Source organism: Lissotriton helveticus, chromosome 3_1 (genome assembly GCF_964261635.1).
Source record: "Lissotriton helveticus chromosome 3_1, aLisHel1.1, whole genome shotgun sequence".
NCBI classification, from domain to species: Eukaryota; Metazoa; Chordata; class Amphibia; order Caudata; family Salamandridae; genus Lissotriton; species Lissotriton helveticus.
In genome coordinates, this window is record NC_136061.1 from 291,726,194 (window position 1) to 291,744,708 (window position 18,515).

An 18,515-nucleotide genomic window follows, 5' to 3' on the forward strand; every position below is an offset into this window, starting at 1 on the left:
GTCTGTCCTAGCGCTGGGAGCGCGGGAATTCTGACCTAGCCCCTGGGAGCGCTGTTTGTTCACAGCCGGGGCCCACCCAGCATTGGCCCCCAGACCGCTGTCTGAGCGAGTGCCTACCTCGCTGCATATTTAAATTAGAGAGGGAGCCCACCCCTCGTGTGCCCTCACCTCACCGCCGCAGCCCAGGAGTTGGTACAATCCCCGCCGGGCCGCCTCAACCGGAAGTCCCGCCCCATCGCGGCGCGAGAGTGAAGCTGCCGGAGAGACCGAGAGGGAGGAAGCCGGCTGATGAATGGCTGCCCGGGGCTCCCGTGAAGCTGCAGAGAGAGCCCCCGGGCTGCCCACGGAGGAGAGCGCGAGCCAGTGGAGGCCCGGTCCCGAGATGGGGGACGGGGCGAGCAGCGAAGCGGGCGTATTGTGAAGGCGGGGCTCCCATGAGGAGAGAGAGCCCCGCCACGCCGCCACCGAGGAGAGAGCCGCAGACCGAGGGAGCATCTCCAAAAGCCCGGTGAGTGCCTGCAAAGGGGAGGGGGCAGCCGGGGCACATTGCCGGTGCCCGCCCCTCCCCTCCAGTGCAGGGCCCGAGGGGTTGTGAGGCTCAAGGCGGCCTATTTATGGTTTAAAGCCCTAAGAGGGCTCGGGGGCATTGCGTGTTGTAGAGCCCCGTAGGCTCCCCCGGATGGCCCGTGTCCTGCCCTCTGTCTAGGGGGGCATAGCTGGTGCAGCAGGGCGGCCCCGGTTGGCAGTGGGTTGCCCCAGCGTTGAAGTAGAGCCTAGAGAGGCTCTGAAGGGGCATTTTGATTTACTAGCCCAGCGAGGCTCGAGGGGCCATTGTCTGCAGAGCCTGAGGGCTCCAACGGCCATATCAAGGTTAAGAGCCTGTGTGGCTCCAGCGTTTGGCCATTTTTAGTTAGAGGGGGCGCCGGGGCATAGTGCCGGTGCCCGCCCCCTCCTGCCTGTGTGGCTCCCACAGTGGGTGCAGTTTGTGCCCAAGGGTCAGCGGGGACCCTGTCGCAGTTTCTTTGATGGTTCCCCAGCTGCCCAGCAATTAGTGGGCAGCTGCACCGTTTAGGTTTTGGGATGTTCCCAGGTGCCCAGCAAGTAGTGGGCACCTGCATCGTTTAAGCCCCTGACATTGAGACTCAGGGCGTCCTAGTCCCAACAAGGCCAGTTGGCCTAGGGACTGCCACAGGTGGTGGCTTATGTAAGGTTTTGCGCAATTGTATGGTTATTTGCACCTCTGAATGTGATTTCTTGCATCATGTGTTATTCCTGCACCTCTGAATGTTTTTAGACATCATGTGACTTTTGCGCTATTGTATTGTTATGGTACCTCTGAATGTATTTTTATTGCATCATGTGCTTTATTCTTAACACCGCTGAATGTGTAGGTTTATACATTATGTGTTTTCCTTTACTACTCCTCTGAATGGGTTTCATGCATCATGGGTAATGTGTTCTTGTTCATACCCCTAAAAGTATTCTTGGGTGGTTGTTCTTTTTAGTACAGGTGGTCCTAGTGAGGTCCTGGTCCCCTGCGTGACATTCTCCTAAGGTGTTTAGGGTTGCGTAGGTGGTACTCGCCTGTCCCCAGTAGTTACTGGATGTGATTTACAACTGTTATTCTTTTTGCTGTACTTATTCTATTTCTAAAAGTGCTGATGATGACAGTGGCCCATGTGGCCCTGTCCTGTGTAAATAATCCCATGTGAATATTGCCCGTGCCAGTTGGCACAATGTATATGTGTGATTCTAACTGATATGTTTTTACAATACAAAAGTTATTTTAATATAACCTTGTGTGGAGTTCCTTTTGTGGTGTGCCTAGGATGTTGTTGCCGTTGTGTGCTGACGCAAATGCTTTACACATCGCCTCCGAGTTTAGCTACCAAGGGGGTGAGCAGGGGTTATCTTGGCGTGTGACTTCCTTGCCCTGACTAGAATGGTGGTTTCTGCCTGGCTTTGGCGTCAGCCTTAGCCTACCAGAAATAGCCAGTTCTAACAGTGGCCATTCAACGATTAGCTACAAGACCTAAAGGGCCAGCTTCGCCATCCGAGTCACCTTGCGAATTGTCATCCCTAAGGCTATGGCGTGGCAGGAGCGAAAGCAGGGAATCGCGCATCAGAAGCTGGAGCTCCAAGACTGAGTGAGATAAGAATGCTTACTTGAGCCTCTCAAAGGTGCACCACTCAACACCCTGGCCATGCTTTCTCTTAAATACCCTATTCTACAGGGACGAAGATAGCTGGCCTTTGCACAGAATAAACCCAGCAGGCCCGTGCTATTTCCTGCCAAAAATATGGCCTCTTGGCCTGCCTGCACCAGCTCATCCAATTTCCTACATAGAGGCTCTAGCGCAGAGGGCACGGTGTGTTGGATAGAGGTGTTCACCGCCTCACAAAATTCATTGGAGGAAATCCTACTTACTGAATGAAGTAATGGTGATGTTTCCTGAGGATTCCGGAAAAGGGAAATCGGAGGTTGTTTCCTCTCCATTGTATGTGCTTTTCGAGCCTTACATCATAACTGGAATAGTGTACCCAGGAGAAATAATAGCTGAAGGTGTTATTTTGGCACATCATTAAGGATAAGGGAAATATATATACATAAACATTAGACTTAGTCGTAATAAATATATATATTCACCTTGATCTTAATGATGTAAAGCTGGACTTTGAATCCAACCATCTAATGGCGATGAATTAAGAACACCTCTCAACAGGCAGCCATGGGAGTAGTTTCTTGATGTTAGTCGAAATGCTACCAAACTTAGCAAGCAGACTAAAAGCCTTGAAAGGAGATAGTTTGCTTATAGTTATTGGAGGTTTCAGTTTAAACTTTTTTTTTTTAAGCGTTGAGAGCGTTGAATGGTTCTGTCAAGTCAAATTGTTTTGGAACATACCTTTGATTTCTCTCCGAAACTAGGAAAGGGATAAACTAAGCGAAGAATTGACTATCTCTTCACGCAGCCTAAGTTTGCGTCTTTTAAATAGAAGCTTTGTACCTGACCAGCCCCCTCTCTATATGCTTTTCTTTAGTCAGAGGTGTGGCATGTTGGATTAGACACTTGTGACCATGGAGAACTTTATACAATTGTTGAATTCAAAATGTTACCAATGATATATAGTTAGAATCTTTCCGAACATATAGGGCCAGATGTACGACCCTGTTATTGCGGCTGCAAATGGGAGAACCCCAGTTTGCAGCCGCAGAAAAGGGTAATAGCATGTACAAATGCTATTTTGCGAGTCCCTGACTCACAAAATAGCATTTGTGACTCTCGCTATTTGGGAGGAGCATCCCTTCCTAATAGCGAGTCAACATGCTATGTACTAGCGTTTTGTGACTGCATTTGCGGCTGCAAAACACTCGCAGTTTACCACCTACTTAAAGTAGGTGGTAAACCACTCGCAAAGGGGAAGGTGTCCCCAGTGGACCCCTTCCCCTTTGTGAGTATGTTGGAAAATATTTTTTAAGAGCAGGCAGTGGTCCCAGAGACCCCTGCCTGCCCTTAATAAAACGAAACTGAAAGGTTCCATTTTTCTTTTTTAAATGCATCCTGTTTTCCTTTAAGGTGGTCTTCTAAGCCCAGCATGCCTCCATCTCTGGGAGGGCTGTCATTCCCAATGGGCTCGCAAATTGCGAGAAGCTCATTAATATTAATGAACCTCGCAATTTGTGACCCCATTTGGAATCCTAAAGAGTGTGAAATACACTGTTGTACATCGGAAATTGCGCCTCGCAAAAGAGTCGCAATTTGCGATGTGCAATTTTCTTGGTCGTACATCTGGCCCATAGTACTTAATAGCGGTCTCACTCACTATAACGCAGTAACTTTGACTAGGATAGCCTCAGGCACTGAGAATTTGAAGGGAGTGAAATGGTCACCAAGTAGAAGGGCATATTGTTAAAGTGGCAGTACTCTATTGAAATCATCATAATTTCAAGCAGTGGGCGAATTTCTTTAGCTTGGGCTGCCAAATGTACAGAATCTGTGTCCACATTGGTATCCCTTCTTATTGATTGTTCTTCTCGTGTGACATCACCTCACTTACAACCTGGGGTTTAAAGTTTTAGAGGGAGAAAGAATTTGGAGAATTAAGAAAAAAATAAGCTTGATAAGGCACTAAGACATCCCAAGACAGCAAACGAGAAACTAGCATCGGTCAAGAAGGTAGAGAACTAAGGGAATCATATAGAAAATTAATTTGTCAAGAGAAACTGGGCAAAGGAAGTAAGGTGTCTGCAACTCTTTGAGGTCTGCTAAGTTAGGAACCAATGTATGATCTGGAACTATGTTAAGAAAATAGCCTTTAGGTAAATGGGTCCTGAGTGAATTGTGTCCCTCCAGTATTACGAAATAGTTACATAAAAGAACTGGATGTCTAAGACAGCACCACACTGGTTGCTGCCCCCAAAGTGAGCTCTAATAATCCCCAGGCTTTGATCAACACAAGTGAGGTTAAGAATGCATTTAAGACTACCGATAATGATGGTGCACCAGGTCCGAATGACCTGCCTGTGGCCATCTTGGAATCCAACATTACCCTTTGGTCGGAAATTCTAACCCCTTTGTTACACATTGCCTGGAGACAAATACTGTACCTGACAGCTGCAGAGGTGCAGGTATCATCGCAACATATGAAAAAGGGGCAGCATCGCTCTCCTGCAATTTGCCTCATAGCTGTGATCAACTTCGAAGGCAGATGCTTTAAGTACTACAATAAATAACTTGAAGCCTTGGGCATTAAAAACAAGTTCCTACCCTTGTTTCAAGCTGGCTACAAGTTGGGCTCTGGCCTAAAAGATAATTTATTAACTTTATTTATTCTGATGCAGCGTACATTCCACACAATAGGGAATTTGATCTATACATCATTCATTGGTTTTAAAATGGCCTTTGACTGCATCTATCATGGCAAATTATGGTTCAGATTATGTTTGGGCATACCATTGATACACCTGAGAGCCATCATGTGTCTCAGTTCCCCTGATACAGTCACCACAGTTAAGAGGCTTCAGACATGGATTTGTCCTTGCCCCACTACGGTTTAAATCTGTTTAAAATACAATGCAATAGCTAACCTCTTTCCTCCAATATGTGTTCGCCTCCCATTAAATATGATGTAATACATAAAGGACACGGTAATCCTGAATTTAACAGCAATTTAGTTGCAAAGAACGTTGAAGGAGCTAGAAAAACACTACATGGCCATTCATGGGAGACTTTTCAAATGGGCATATTCAGCACATTGCCACACAAGTAGTCTTTTCTGCTTGCCAGACAGCACAAACCAGGCTCCAGGGTGACTCAGATTGAGTTTGCATAAACCATCCAGCATAATCAATAATTTTTATTTGTTATATTGTGCCAGACTTAGATCAGAAAGAACGCTGAAACAGTTACTGTGGCTAGAAGTTAAAAAGATTTCCACAAGATGTATGGTGGTATGCAACCTCACACTCTAAATCTGAAGGGTGTCCGCATTGCCAAACCTCCAATGGCTGTTACTCCGTCGGGCCCTCGGACTAGTATGCCAGTGAATGAGACAGAGTAGTGTCGGTCATTGACATATTCGAAGCCTGCCCATCTGCAAATAAGGCAGGCAGACCTTAAGTTTGGTGAAGGGGTATTTTGTCACTGTTGACGCAGAGTATACTCTACGCCAAACTCTAAATGAGCCCAATAGTCTTCAAAAAGATTCTTTTCTACAGCAGACTCAGCATTTTAATAACTCGATTGTGTGGTTCTCACTATTGCAATGTAAACCTTAAGAGATGTGTTTTTCTGTAGAGCAGAGGATGATTTCTGAAAAAGACCATCTTGCTTGCAGTATGCACTAGCCCAGGAAGTGCCTGGTAGTTGCAAAATGAGACCTTTACTACCAACCAACAGCTTATTGTGTATTTGTTCATGGTGTATCTGGTCCCATTGTATTGTAATTGTAAATGGCCTTCAATGTTTGGTACATGGAATAATAGCACCACTATGTGTCTGCTGTAACACGTTGATATTGTCAGTGCTTGTTCCAGATTGGTCTCACATAAATGCCTCTGTATATCTTAAACATTTGGGGTTGCTTTCTTTAGAGAAAGGGACAGATTACTTTGACTAAGTACATTCTGTGAATGGGTCCTGGCATGAAGTAGTGGCCAACCTGCTCCGCCACTGTGGTAAAGGGCTTAATCCCTACCACAGGAAGTTATGTTAAAGATTTGTTTTCTTACGGCCTCTGTGATTTAGGCTGATCAGTATGGCATTGGTGGGTATTAACGGTTTTAGTAGAAATATGACCGACTGGTCTAACATTGGTATTTAGGAACAGGAATGAATATGTGTATTTTGATTGAAACCTGCAACGTTTGAGATTGGGTACCATCTAATTAATCCGCTGCTAGGAAATTGCCTAGTTGAGCATGTGGACTGAGGTTGAATGTGATGAACGTCCCATTACTGAAGATATCTTAAAAGGACACTCCAGTCTTAAAATGCAATTTCCAAAACCTAAGTATTTGTGTTTTTCAGGAAAAAAGCTCGAAGCTTCAGTGCCTGTGGTTACTGGTGTTCCTAAGCTCCTCATCCATCCTCCTTTATTACACCTTCCTCACAGAGTCACTTTATTACAGGTAGGTGGTATATCAGCTATTTTATGATAAAATGCTATTTTTAAATTGGATACGTTTTCAGATTTGACATGAAAATGTATTGTTAACCTCTTTTTCCAGTGTTGCGTTGATCATCTCTCTGTATGGCGAGAGTTAGCAGAGTGTCACGCAAACTGTAACCACCAGCTGCACCCAACACTGTCCGGCAGCAGCAAACTAGACCTTATGGATTATTTCCTTCTTTGATACCTGCACAGCTCTTTCAGACCCATTTACCACCAACTGTTTCCTCCTAGACTTGTGGTGTGTATGTTTATCTCTATCTGCAGACCTTTCTTCTGTGGGGTTGCAGCTGTGCTGACATTGAACTGAGAGTGTGCAAAGTGCAACTGAGAGTCTGCAGAATGTAGTTGAGTCTATGTACAGCGTGGTTGTGATGAGTAGCTGGAAGTTTGATGAGAGTAACTCAAACCTAGGAATTGTCTCTCTTGCTGAGCAAGGCTGTAGTAGTGCAGTGCCTGAGGGAGGGGTGGTGGTTCTCAAGCTGACAGGTTCACAGCTTGTTTTTAAGGGCCATAAGGTTTTTGTTAATGTTGAAGCACGCATCTAAATCTGCAGATGCAATCAACTCAGTGGTTTCAACTATAGACTTTAACTGGCAAAGGCTTCGGGCCATTGGTGCTTGGGGATTCCGAATTGTCAAGTTTACACTCCTGTTTGATGCTTATTGTGGGTGTGACCAGTGTGTTACAATAGCGGCTGCGACTCGGTGAGGCTCTGATCATGACCCCCCACTGTCCACTGCTTTCAGTCACTATATAGGGGCGGACCTAACCACCGCCCCTCCACCGCCACGTCACCTGTACCCTGGGCTGTGCATCTGCAGGCGATCTCTGCTGCAGCGGCAGATAGTAGACCCAGCCCGACAGCTATCAGACTAGAGAGCGACTATTGGGGGAGAACAGATTCAAGTGCCCTGTCAGCAACACTAAGGCAGAAGGCTCCTTAAAGCCCAGAACTTCATTGCTGGCCTGTTATCCAAAGTGGACTGCTAGGGTGCTGCTCTAGTGGCCCATGATGAGACAGAGTATCAAGTCAGGTGGTGATGTTTGGGAGTGCTGCTTGAGGTGCTGGGCTGCACACAGGCAACTTGAGGGTGAGGACTTTCTCTTGAATTCCTGAGGCAGTTCGGGCCAGGCAGGCAGAAGACTCTGGGGTTTACGAGGTGCTGTAGACCACTACTGCCCTTTTGGAGGGCAGCCAGAAGGGTGTTTAGATACTGGTGAGTCACATGCCCTCGTCTTACCTCTGAAACCTGGAAGCGACCACATAAGAAGAAAAACAGAACAAACGTTATAAAGATAGTAAGCTCAGTTCAGAGTAGCAATGGAGGGGAAGGGCACCGCCAAGACAGCATCTCTCTCTCTCTTACTCACTCACTCTCCTTCTCTCCTTCCTCACGGCAGAATCTTGCTAGAGTCCTGACTGACCTGCATAAGGTTGTAACAGTTATGGGCCTCGTATAATAGAGTCTATAAGATGAGGATACATCGGAGAAGCACCTTTACTGGCTCACCAGCAGAGATGTGTCCCCTAGAGTGATATTCAAAATTAATAGTAACAATAGGCGGCAGCTGGATGATACTGGCATTGCTGATGCTTTTCCTGTCAACTTTACAAAGAAACCCCCTCCGCTCCCTCAGATCTTAAACACCCTTTGGCATGTGAATTATCGCTTCCAACACTCTGTGCGCCACTAACTGGAGATGATATACTAGAATACATTAAATATATGCAAACTAACATACCTCGTAGCCCTCATGGGCTCAAATGGAATGCTTCAAGAAGCAGGTCTCCTTGTTAGCCTTGCATCTATTAACACTCTTCAATGAGGTGGCCCAAAAGTGACATTTCTTCCCAGATATTAACCCCTTCGCTGCGGCGGCTATTCCGCCGCAGCGCTAAGGGGGAGGCGGGGCCGCGCGGCGATCTCGTACTCGTGACTGAACCGCTCCGTCACGGCCCTCGGGTGAGCTGTGCTTGTGACGGATCGGTTCCGTCACAGCCCCGTCCGCTCTTTAGAACGTCAGCGCAGGCGTGGAATTCGCGCCGAGCAGGCGCGGCGAGCGGGCCGTGACGGAACCGTTCCGTCACCAGCACAGCCCACCCGAGGCTCGTGACAGAACGGGTCCGTCACGAGCATGGGAGGGGTTAATGGGACTACAATTTCTGTTAACTCTCAAACTGGGTCAACCCCTCTTTGGATGCAAGTCGTATCGACCTATATCTCTTCTTAACACCATATAATAATATTGGCAGAGGTCTTGGCCACTGGATTAGCACATATCATTTCAAGCTTACTGCAAAGAGACCAAAATGGCTTCATGCTAGATTGGGTAATCCATCACTGCATAAGAACAGTGCAGGTAGTTCTAACCTAAGTGCACAACCTTAGTCGCCCATGTGCCTATCAACTTTTAAAAAGCCTTTGCTTCCCTTTGATGGAACTTCCTGCGGCAAGTCTTGTCCTAAATTAATGTTGGGCCCTCTTTTTTGGCTGATGTACGGGTGTTTTTCCAAAGCCCATGGTCAAGAATGAGGGTTAAATGCATCCTGTCCTCATCATTCCAGATTGAGTGCGGCACTAGACAGGGCTGTCCGCTTTCGCCATTGCTTTTTGCGTTAACTGTTGAATCGCTGGCAATGTGGATACAGAGCACATAGACAAACATTAACATGGTCCAGCATCTTTAATGTCCCTCCGAGGAGGAAGTAGATGTCTAGGGGGGCAGGTAGCTGTGTATCGATTTCCAACACCCCACATGGGGAACCAGGCGTATACATACACAGGCCCTTCCAGCAAGCACGTTTGGGACAGTCTATTTCAAGGTGTTGGGTAGGGGAATGGGCCTGAAGACGGGGTATATCTGTACCTGAAAAATATGTTGCACGTCTTCTGATAAACCCGCTAGACTGGGGACAGAATCCTGACAATATTGGATCTGTATGGGGAAGGCCTCAGGCCTTTGGTTCAACTGAAGGATATTCCCAGGAAGAGTATCAGACTCGTTGGGTCCCTGGACTGTACTTCTGCGCAGACTCAGGCAGCATAAAATACCTGGTGGTTCAGATCACAGATTGCCCTTTGTTTGATTGGGAGCACAACCTAGCCCCGTTAATTGATAAACTACAGAGAGACTTCCGTGCGTGGGACTCCCTTCATATTAATACAGCGAGTTGTGTTGCCCTTTTAAAATTGATGGCTATACCTAGGTTAATTTAAACTGTGCAGAACTCCGACAGGAGGTCCCGGGCCATTTATTAGCACAATCAGGACTGTGGCAAGTCTCCCAAGATCTTTTGGCAAAAGTGCATTTATTCCACATTTGATCGAAGTTTCAGAATGGCAGGCATAAAGTTTTACTATTGAGCTCCATAACTTCCCATTGTAAATGAGTGGTTGTTTGGTGAGAGGGACTACCCATCGCTTCAAGGAGAGCTCCAATTGTTGGAGGGATCAGACCTGTTGAAATACCTCTCCGGAGTCATTGCCACATCCCACCATGGCTGTGCTGAATTGTTGGCCTAAAGCTCTGAAGTGGATTGGCTAACAGGATAAGATCATTAGGGAGATTTTATTTTGGCAGGGCACGTTATTACACCAAGTGGCGAAGCTGTAGAGGTTTAGGCAATAGGACCTTTTTGGGATCTCTAGAGTAGGCACTGTCTGGGGTGGGAGACATCTGAAATCCTTTTAGACACTCAGAGGAATTTGATCTATTTTGATCACAGGTACCCACAACTGAGGCAGGCTTTAGACCAGTATTGGGTGAAACTGTCCTCTATTTAAGGGTTCAACCAGCTGGAGGCAAATATTACTTTGTAGGCAAAAGGCAGACATTGTATGTCTCACAATCTTTATAAATGTACCATGCAGATTTAGTTCCCTGCGCCAAGTCTGGGGGGTGGAGGGGGGGAGGGTACAGTGCCCCTGGAAGATGAGGAATGGATTGTGGATAGGCTGGTTCCTCGCGAGCTTGCGGTACCCACTTACATCTCCTAAACTCAAATCCCTACATAGTTTTTACCATCCCCCTAGAAGGATCTAGAAAATGGACGTTAAGAACCCTGCTTGTCTACGTTGTGGGGAGGGTTGTGGAGACTGGTTTCACGTGATCTGGTCCTGCTGAGGTATAACTCCATCCTTTCTAAAAGTGGGAGGTATATTTTTCAGGATTTTGGGTAGACCTGTAAGGAGGGCCCCACATTTGTATCTACTGGATATAAGTGAAGACTGGAATGTCTCACAGCCCAGAAATAATGTAGTGGGGCTTGGTTATCTCGTTTCAAAGAGAAACTTTGCAAAGAACTGGAGAGCTGAGCACACTCAGTCATTTGGCATGGGTGAAGGCAATCGATTACTGTGTGCTGTTACAGAAAGGGAACATTATCATGCATTTGGATGCCCAAACAAGCATGCCAAGCTTCGAAGTTCTTGGTGGGACTATTCACATTTAGAAATAACCTGACTAAAGAAGGGTGGGATTGGATTGGCAGCATTTGAGGAGTGCAATATAGTGATAATAATTAACCAACTTGTGAGCAACATGGTTTGTGTAGTGCTTTTAGAAAAGGCACTAAAAATGTTTATATAATATAATTCTGATCATAGAGTAAAAGCATATGTAATTGATTTACTTTTTTTAGCCAACTAATCTGTACTAATCTTGTTCTTTTGGCGGAGAGGCTTGGAGCTGCATTGTGCTAAAGGATAACATTATTTTAATGCGAGCCTGTTACTCCTTCGGTTCTTTGCCATATTATGTGTCCCGCACTAACTTGTGAGAGGACTGAAAGACCATCCTTTAATGCCTGGTACTACACATCCACGCAGGCCTCATATGTGAACACTCCCATGATCCCTTTCCTACTGACAGGAAGGAACCAGTATTTTTTTGCCTGATGGCTGAGGGATTAGCTGGTGGGAGAGATCCTAGGTACCATGAGCAGGTACCTTTATCATACTTCTTTATCCAGGCTGTTTCCTTGTCCCAACATGTGTGTTGGTTTTACACTATTGAGAAGAGAGATGGGCGGAAGAGAAGAGTGTGACATTGGGTACTTAAGGACTAAGGAACTAGGTTGTGACAAACTTCAAGGCCAAACAGGGCATTCCCCTAGAACTAAGTCGCACTCCGCATATATGGGGCAGTCCAGATATATGGTAGGTATTCACTTGGACAGTGCCACCAAAGCCCCAGTAACTTTGGTATCCTGCCCCACATGTGTAAGATCCAACCCATGCAGACTATAGCAATGTGATATACTTGAAGTGGTCTGTCTTGTAATGATTGCCTTAGCAGCTGCTTTGCTGTCATCATTGCCACCAAAGTGAAAAAGAGCTGGTCAGTAGAACAGAGCCCTGTTTTCTTTCACGCTAAAAACATTAAAGCACACCTGATGTCCAAATGAGTGTCTCTTTAGCTGTGGAGGCATTAGCACTTGGGAAGAAGAAAGAAGTGAGAAAGTATCCTAATGCAGATGAAATTCTTTCAGCACCCTGGGATTAAAGGTGAGGCAAGTCCTCAGGACCACTTTGACAGTGGAATATACTGTAAGCATGCTTAGATTGCAGCTGTCGCATAGCAACCACACTGATGGGGGGGAGAATGTCTTTCCAGGCCAGTTCTCAGGGGCCCCATGTTTTGCAGGTTTCTGACAGCACATCCACGTCAGCCAGGTGTCACCTAAGAAGTCTTAATTGCATCCACTAAGCAAATAAGTAGCTTAATTTTTGTGTAATGTGCTCTGGTGGAAGACGTCCAGGCAGCTGCCTGAATGTCCAAATTCTTAGTGTGGCTGCCAGAATAGGTGAAGTCCAACTACTCAGGAACTGGGCTCCTAATTTGAGTATTGGCGGGGGTTGCAAGAAGAGAAGTGGAGAAGTGTGGCTCAATGGTTAGAGCGGCAGACCCTGATGCAGAGGTCTGGTCCGGGACCAGGGTTCAATACCCGCCTCGGCGGGTCTTGGGCTCAATTTCCTCGGACCTGATATTTCTCGTCTCGGTGCCTATTCTAATCTAATCTATTCTAACCCACTCTGCAACTCTGGGCAATAGCTTGCTTAATCTCCACAATGGCCCCAACAGCGCTGGGATGACTGGCTTCACCTTGGGGATGCCCAGGAGTGGATATTTCACAGGGATAAAGCCAGGAAGGGTTACTAAGCGGTATACGGACAGCGCCGGGACACCTCGGGTGAGGTAGCTGTGCGCTTTACAAATGCCCTAATTTCATTTCATTTGCAACACCTTCCCCTCTCCATGGACAGCAGGTCCCTTTTCTTGGAGACATAAATGTTATCCAGATGGAGAAGGGCCAAGAAACGAAGTTAGTGGGGCCATGTTGGAGCTACCAGGTTGACAAATTACCCCGGGCCTAATCTGCTGATGTACCATCTGAATCAAAGTATTGCGTGGAATGCCCTTGTCTTGTACAATACCAGAGTGCATGTAGCCCACCAACTTAAAGTTGGAACCAAGGATGGAGTAATTGAGGCAGGTTGGAACTGCCTTACCAGTAAATCCTAGATTGTATTGTCGCCTCTGTTGTGCCGAACGCCGCACTCCCGCTCCCCGTTGCAGTAGCTCTGCCCCTACAACATACGTCAGCGTCAGTGGTAGCACCAGCGCCGACGAGGAGGTGACGAGCGGAGCAGAGTCGAGCCGGCTGGTAGCGACTGGCTTGGAAAAACTCCATACGGCTCAGCAGCTTCACGGATACAGATACTGGCACGGGAACGGGTAAAACGTCTCGCACAGCAGAGGTAAGTGCCGATTTTGTGTGAGCCTATGAAATTGGATCGCCTGATGGATTGCAGCTTGGACTGTAGTTGCTCTCCCTGAGACTTTAGAGGGCAAGGACCTAACCCGGGAGAACGAAGAGCTTGTAATCCCAGAGTCAATCATCGGGGATGGCCCCCAAGAAAACCAAAAATTACTTGGAGCACAAACAGAGGTCAAGGGCACTTTCAGTTGATTCAAGAGCCTATGAAGAAAGCAGAGGGAGCCAAGAGTCGAGACCAGAGAAGGGAACAAAGAAAAGAGCAAAGAGAAGCATGGCTGTAAGCGAAAAACTGGGTGGTACCACCTCCAATTGGATAAAAGAATTTGTGGGGAAACATTTCAAAAAAGGTTTTTCACCAGCAAAGGCCCTTGACATAGAAACAATAGAGGCCGCGCCGCAGAACGTGAGTAAGAGTAGGAGTGGGAATGGGAATATCTTCCTACCTCTTGAGGAGTATACAACTGAGTCGCTAATCCTGGCCAATCAGTCTCTACAGCTCTTACTGGACCAAAAGGGTCTATCGTCACCACTGTTGTCCTCTTCACCACGTGGTCTTTTTGCTCATGAGCCGAACAGGACTCCGGGATAGCCAGATCTCAAATGAGGATACAAGGATTGAAGAAGAGGATACACTCGGTAGAGAATTAAGGCCAAGAAGAGATGAAAAGCAAAGTCCGCTTGAGAACCAGAAGGCATTATTAGAACAAAGCGTGGAACTGAATTTAACCCCTGAGTCAAATCTGGAACTTTCCGCAACGCCCACTATCTCGATGCTGGACCTTATTCTAATATTACAGCGAACCCTACAAGGGCTTCTGGAAGTTACGCTGACAAACAATGACATTTTAAAAGTACAAAAAAGTACCTAGCTAAGATAGAGGGTGAACTACAGGGGATTAGATGTCAAATGCCATTATGGTAAGAACTGTCCCAGACCCCGACCCACAGCCCTTTGTAGAGGAACACGCCAAATCAGCTGATTCACCTAAAGAAATACATGAGATTTACATTTCAAAATGGCCAATGAGAGTAATAAGAAGAGGCTAGGCCTCCAGATTTGGGTTCGCAAATAGAGTGGGGTGAGTAGGAAGGACATCACAAAAAAGGGGAGTGATAAGATAGTGAAAAGATCGAGGGAGGTTGAGCCGAAAGGTGAGGATAGGGTGCAAAAATGAAAGTCAATCAACACCATTAGGACAATAACGAGGAAGAAAACCCCAAAGAAGCAAAACAAAAGCGCGCAATTAGACAGTAACTCATGTAGGCAGGAGAAACTCGTTAGGAACAAACCTCCGATTCAGCCTAGGCCACGGCCACAGAGGAAGATCACAACCCAGGAATACTCGGGAGGTAGGAATTAGTAGGCCAAATAATCCGATAAACAAGGTACACATGGCACAACATCTGGTATCAAAAGGGGCAAGGATGGAGGGTAAAGAGAATAAGTGGCTATATTTTGAACCAATCCCAATAGTTAAAGGGGGTAAGAAGTTGAGGAAAAGGTTGGCGCTAAACAGGTCACAACTTCTGCAAGCGTTTTGCCCAGTGCCCAAATTTGAAAGGTATAGGGTCAAACGACTTAAGACAAGTGGGATTTAGGCAAAATATAGAAGGAAAGGATGTGACCAGAGTATTGATGTACTCGGACTTGGTAAAGATTATGATCGAAAAAGCGGCGAGTGAGGTACAGAAAGAAGGGATACGGATAATATCCGAAGAGGAAGTGGAAATAGAAGTAAAAGGGAAAGAGCTGCAAGGAAATAATTATTTAAGGTGCCATGCAGGATTAAGAAAGAGACAGGTAAGGATAATTGATCTGGAAGGAGATGAATGAGTTGCCCTGGTAAATCTAAAATAGTAGCAAATAACTCAGATGTGGAAAACTGGTGGGGAAACTGGAGCCAGGGAACATGCCACTTAGGTCCCTCAAACAGGTATACTGAGGTGCGTGGGGAGGAAGGATTCCTAGATGACGTCGAATAGGTAAAGGGCACGCCGCATGGCATAAGAATAGCCTCCTGGAACATAAATGGCCTCGGAGATCACTCTAAACAAGAAAATATAAGGGAACTAGGAAAAATACCGAGATCATCTGTAGCCAGGAAACTTGGCTATGCGGCAAGACCCCGATATTCGATGGTTTCCGCCAGTTTAATCGCTTAGCAAAGAAGCAAAGGTTTGGGACATTGTTGTCAACTAAAATAGTGAAAAAGGTGACCAAAATAACTGTAAAATGTAAATGGTTGCTTGCATGTAGGGTAACTTTATCTGCTACAGATAAAAAGAATACAATGATGCTTTTAAATGTGTATATGCAATGGAGTACCTTAGAGGAATATGCCGCCGAAATTGAATATTTTAAAGAAGACATGGACATAATTTGTGAAAAGTATGGTATGAATTTGATCATATTAATGGGCGATTTTAATCATAAACCACCCAAAGGTAGTAGATTGCTGGTTCCAAGAACTGTTGGAGGCTTATGATATAACATAAGATACTTTGCCAGATTGTGTGTCCACTTCCAATGATTTTCAGCTGGAAAACTATTTGGGGACTAAAGGCCTCTTTTGTCTAAATGGAATATCAACCCTTGACTGCCCAGCGAAGAAAACCTTTAAATTAGGCTCATAAAATTGCCCAATAGATTATGCTTTTGCGACACCCTGGAGTTTTCAATTAATTAAAGGTTTTAGGATTACTAACAGAGAAGGGAGTGACTATACCCTTTTAGAACTAGACCTCATATATGTTGATTTGAACCCCTGTAACAAAGTCATTGAACAACAGGTGGGATATCCCAGGCGGATCACAACCAGGCTAACAGTAGAATATATAGCCCGGCTAGTAAAATTGCAGGAGAACCTAGATCTGGGCACAGTAAGTGGTCAGTGCTTGGATTGGTACGTGGGAAAAATTGAAGAAGTGGTCCAAAGCCTCAGCGATGGTCGGAGGAAAGATCAAATAAATGATAAAATGAACCAAAGAAAGCCGGAGAGACAAAGAAGGTGGTTCATAAAGAAATGTTTGGAAACGAAGAGAGAATTAAGGAGAGTAGCACGTAGCCTAAACATAAAGTATGAACAGGGTAGGGCCGGTATTCTCACAAAACTAAAAAGAGAATATAAAATGTTAATCAGGAAGGCAAAAAGAGATTATAAAGAAGACTGCTGGTCAAAACTGCTTGAGGCAATAGAAACAAAGAATATACGCCAGTTCTGGAAACTGGTTTAATCAGCAGTGGATTGTCCGGCTGCTACAATGAACTGTGTGGTAGAAGAAGCTTCTTGGGAGGAATACTTGCTGGAATTATACAACCCAGGGAGAGAACCGGAAGAGAGGTTGCAACCGGATTGGAGCGGTCTGGTAGCAGATTTAAAACCCGACTTTTCTGCCTCAGAAGTGAAAAACATGATAAAATCTCTGAAATTAACGAGGGTCTCTTCCTCCTCAACTGTACCTCCGGACAAAGAGAGCAAGACACAAGATTTGTGGGGGAGACGAGTCTGTAGTACTTCTGCATCCTTTCTCAAAGTTTCCAGCTCGGTAGCCCTTTTGGGGCGTTACGATAGGTCCCTGTGGGATTCTCTACAGCGTTTTGTGGACAAAATCCCTCAGGAAGACCGTAAGGATTTTGAGAAGATCCTTTTGGAAGGCAGTCAAGTCTCCAATCAGGTCATCAGTGCCGCAGTGGACGGAGCTACCCTAGCGGCGCATGGGTATGCTCATGGAATATCGGCAAGGAGATTGTCCTGCTTGCGCCTGACGGCTTTAAAACCAGAAGCTCGGGCGCGGATTTTGAACTAGCCCTTTTCAGGGACTTCATTGTTTGGAGCGAGTACGGACGAAGAAATGCAGCGCATGAAGGCAGAGCTGGACACTCTCAAAGCGGTAGGGCTTGAGAAGAAAAAGGAGTTAAAAAAGAAATATCGCTCCTACAACAAGGGCTCTTCTAAACAGCGGGTTCAAACCCCTCACTGGCAGAAGAGTCAAGACCAGCAGGGACAGCAAAAGTCCCAGTATAGGGGAAAGCGTAATTCCAGAGGAGGAGGGAATCAACGCCAGGGCAACAATACCGGCAAAGCCCAGTCAAAGGAATGAGTCTTTCCTTCAACCAGTGCCGAGGACCACTCCAGTGGGGGGAAGCATTGCAGGTCATTTGCAAGAGTGGAAAATATCACAAAAGACCGATGGGTGTTGACTACACTTCAGAATGGATACTGTCTTCGTTCAGTCATCGGCCTCCACCTGTCCCCTCGATGGCAACATCGACTCATCAGTTTCACCTTCTGAAAAAAGAAGTAGCCACTCTCCTCGAGAAGTCAGCCATCGAGAGAGTGCCAGAGTCTCAAATAGGAAAAGGGGTGTACTCCCGATAAAGGGCCAAAAGGCGGAATACAGACCCATTCTGGACTTGCGAACACTCAATCGGCATGTCAAAAAGGAAAGGTTTTGCATGTTAGCGCTTCACCAAATATATCCACATCTCAGGAGGGGAGATTGGATGTGTTCGCTGGACCTGCAAGATGCTTACTTTCATGTCCCTATACACCCCAGTCACAGAAGATTTATTCGGTTCCGGGTGGGGACCTCCCACTATCAGTTCAAAGTCCTGCCGTTTGGGTTGAAGTCGGCTCCCAGGGTGTTCACGAAGTGTGTTGCAGTGGTGGCAGCCGCTCTACGCCGCAGGGGGGTCTTCGTATACCCATACCTGGACGAATGGCTGGTGAAAGGTCCTTCCCCAGACAGCGTAAGAAGTAAATTCCGGACCTGTATCGAGCTATGCCAGCGACTAGGGCTACATGTCAACTTCGGAAAATCAGTCTCTCAGCCCACCCAGAAGATTCACTTCCTGGGAGCTCTGCTAGACTCCGAGGTAGGGAAAGTGTTTCCTTCGGAGGAGAGACAGTGTTCGATAACCCAGAAATGTCAGCTGGTACTTCGCAGCAAGATTCAGAAAGTGCGCAGGATTGCCTCCCTGTTAGGGTCGATGACATCATGCATCTTCCTGGTCTCGAATGCCAGACTTCGGATGCGTCCTCTTCAGGAGTATCTGGAGGAC

The 18,515-nt window shown here is 46.3% G+C and overlaps 1 protein-coding gene across 1 annotated transcript in view; it reads left to right on the forward strand.

The window, feature by feature from the left end:
• Window positions 1–18,515, forward strand: part of RNFT1 (ring finger protein, transmembrane 1) — a 203,749-nt gene that overhangs the window by 66,036 nt on the left and 119,198 nt on the right. Inside the window, exon 4 of the mRNA XM_078679824.1 lies at window positions 6,528–6,628. Within this exon, the coding sequence (XP_078535950.1) occupies window positions 6,528–6,628 (101 nt within the window). The remainder of the gene's footprint in view (window positions 1–6,527; window positions 6,629–18,515) is intronic.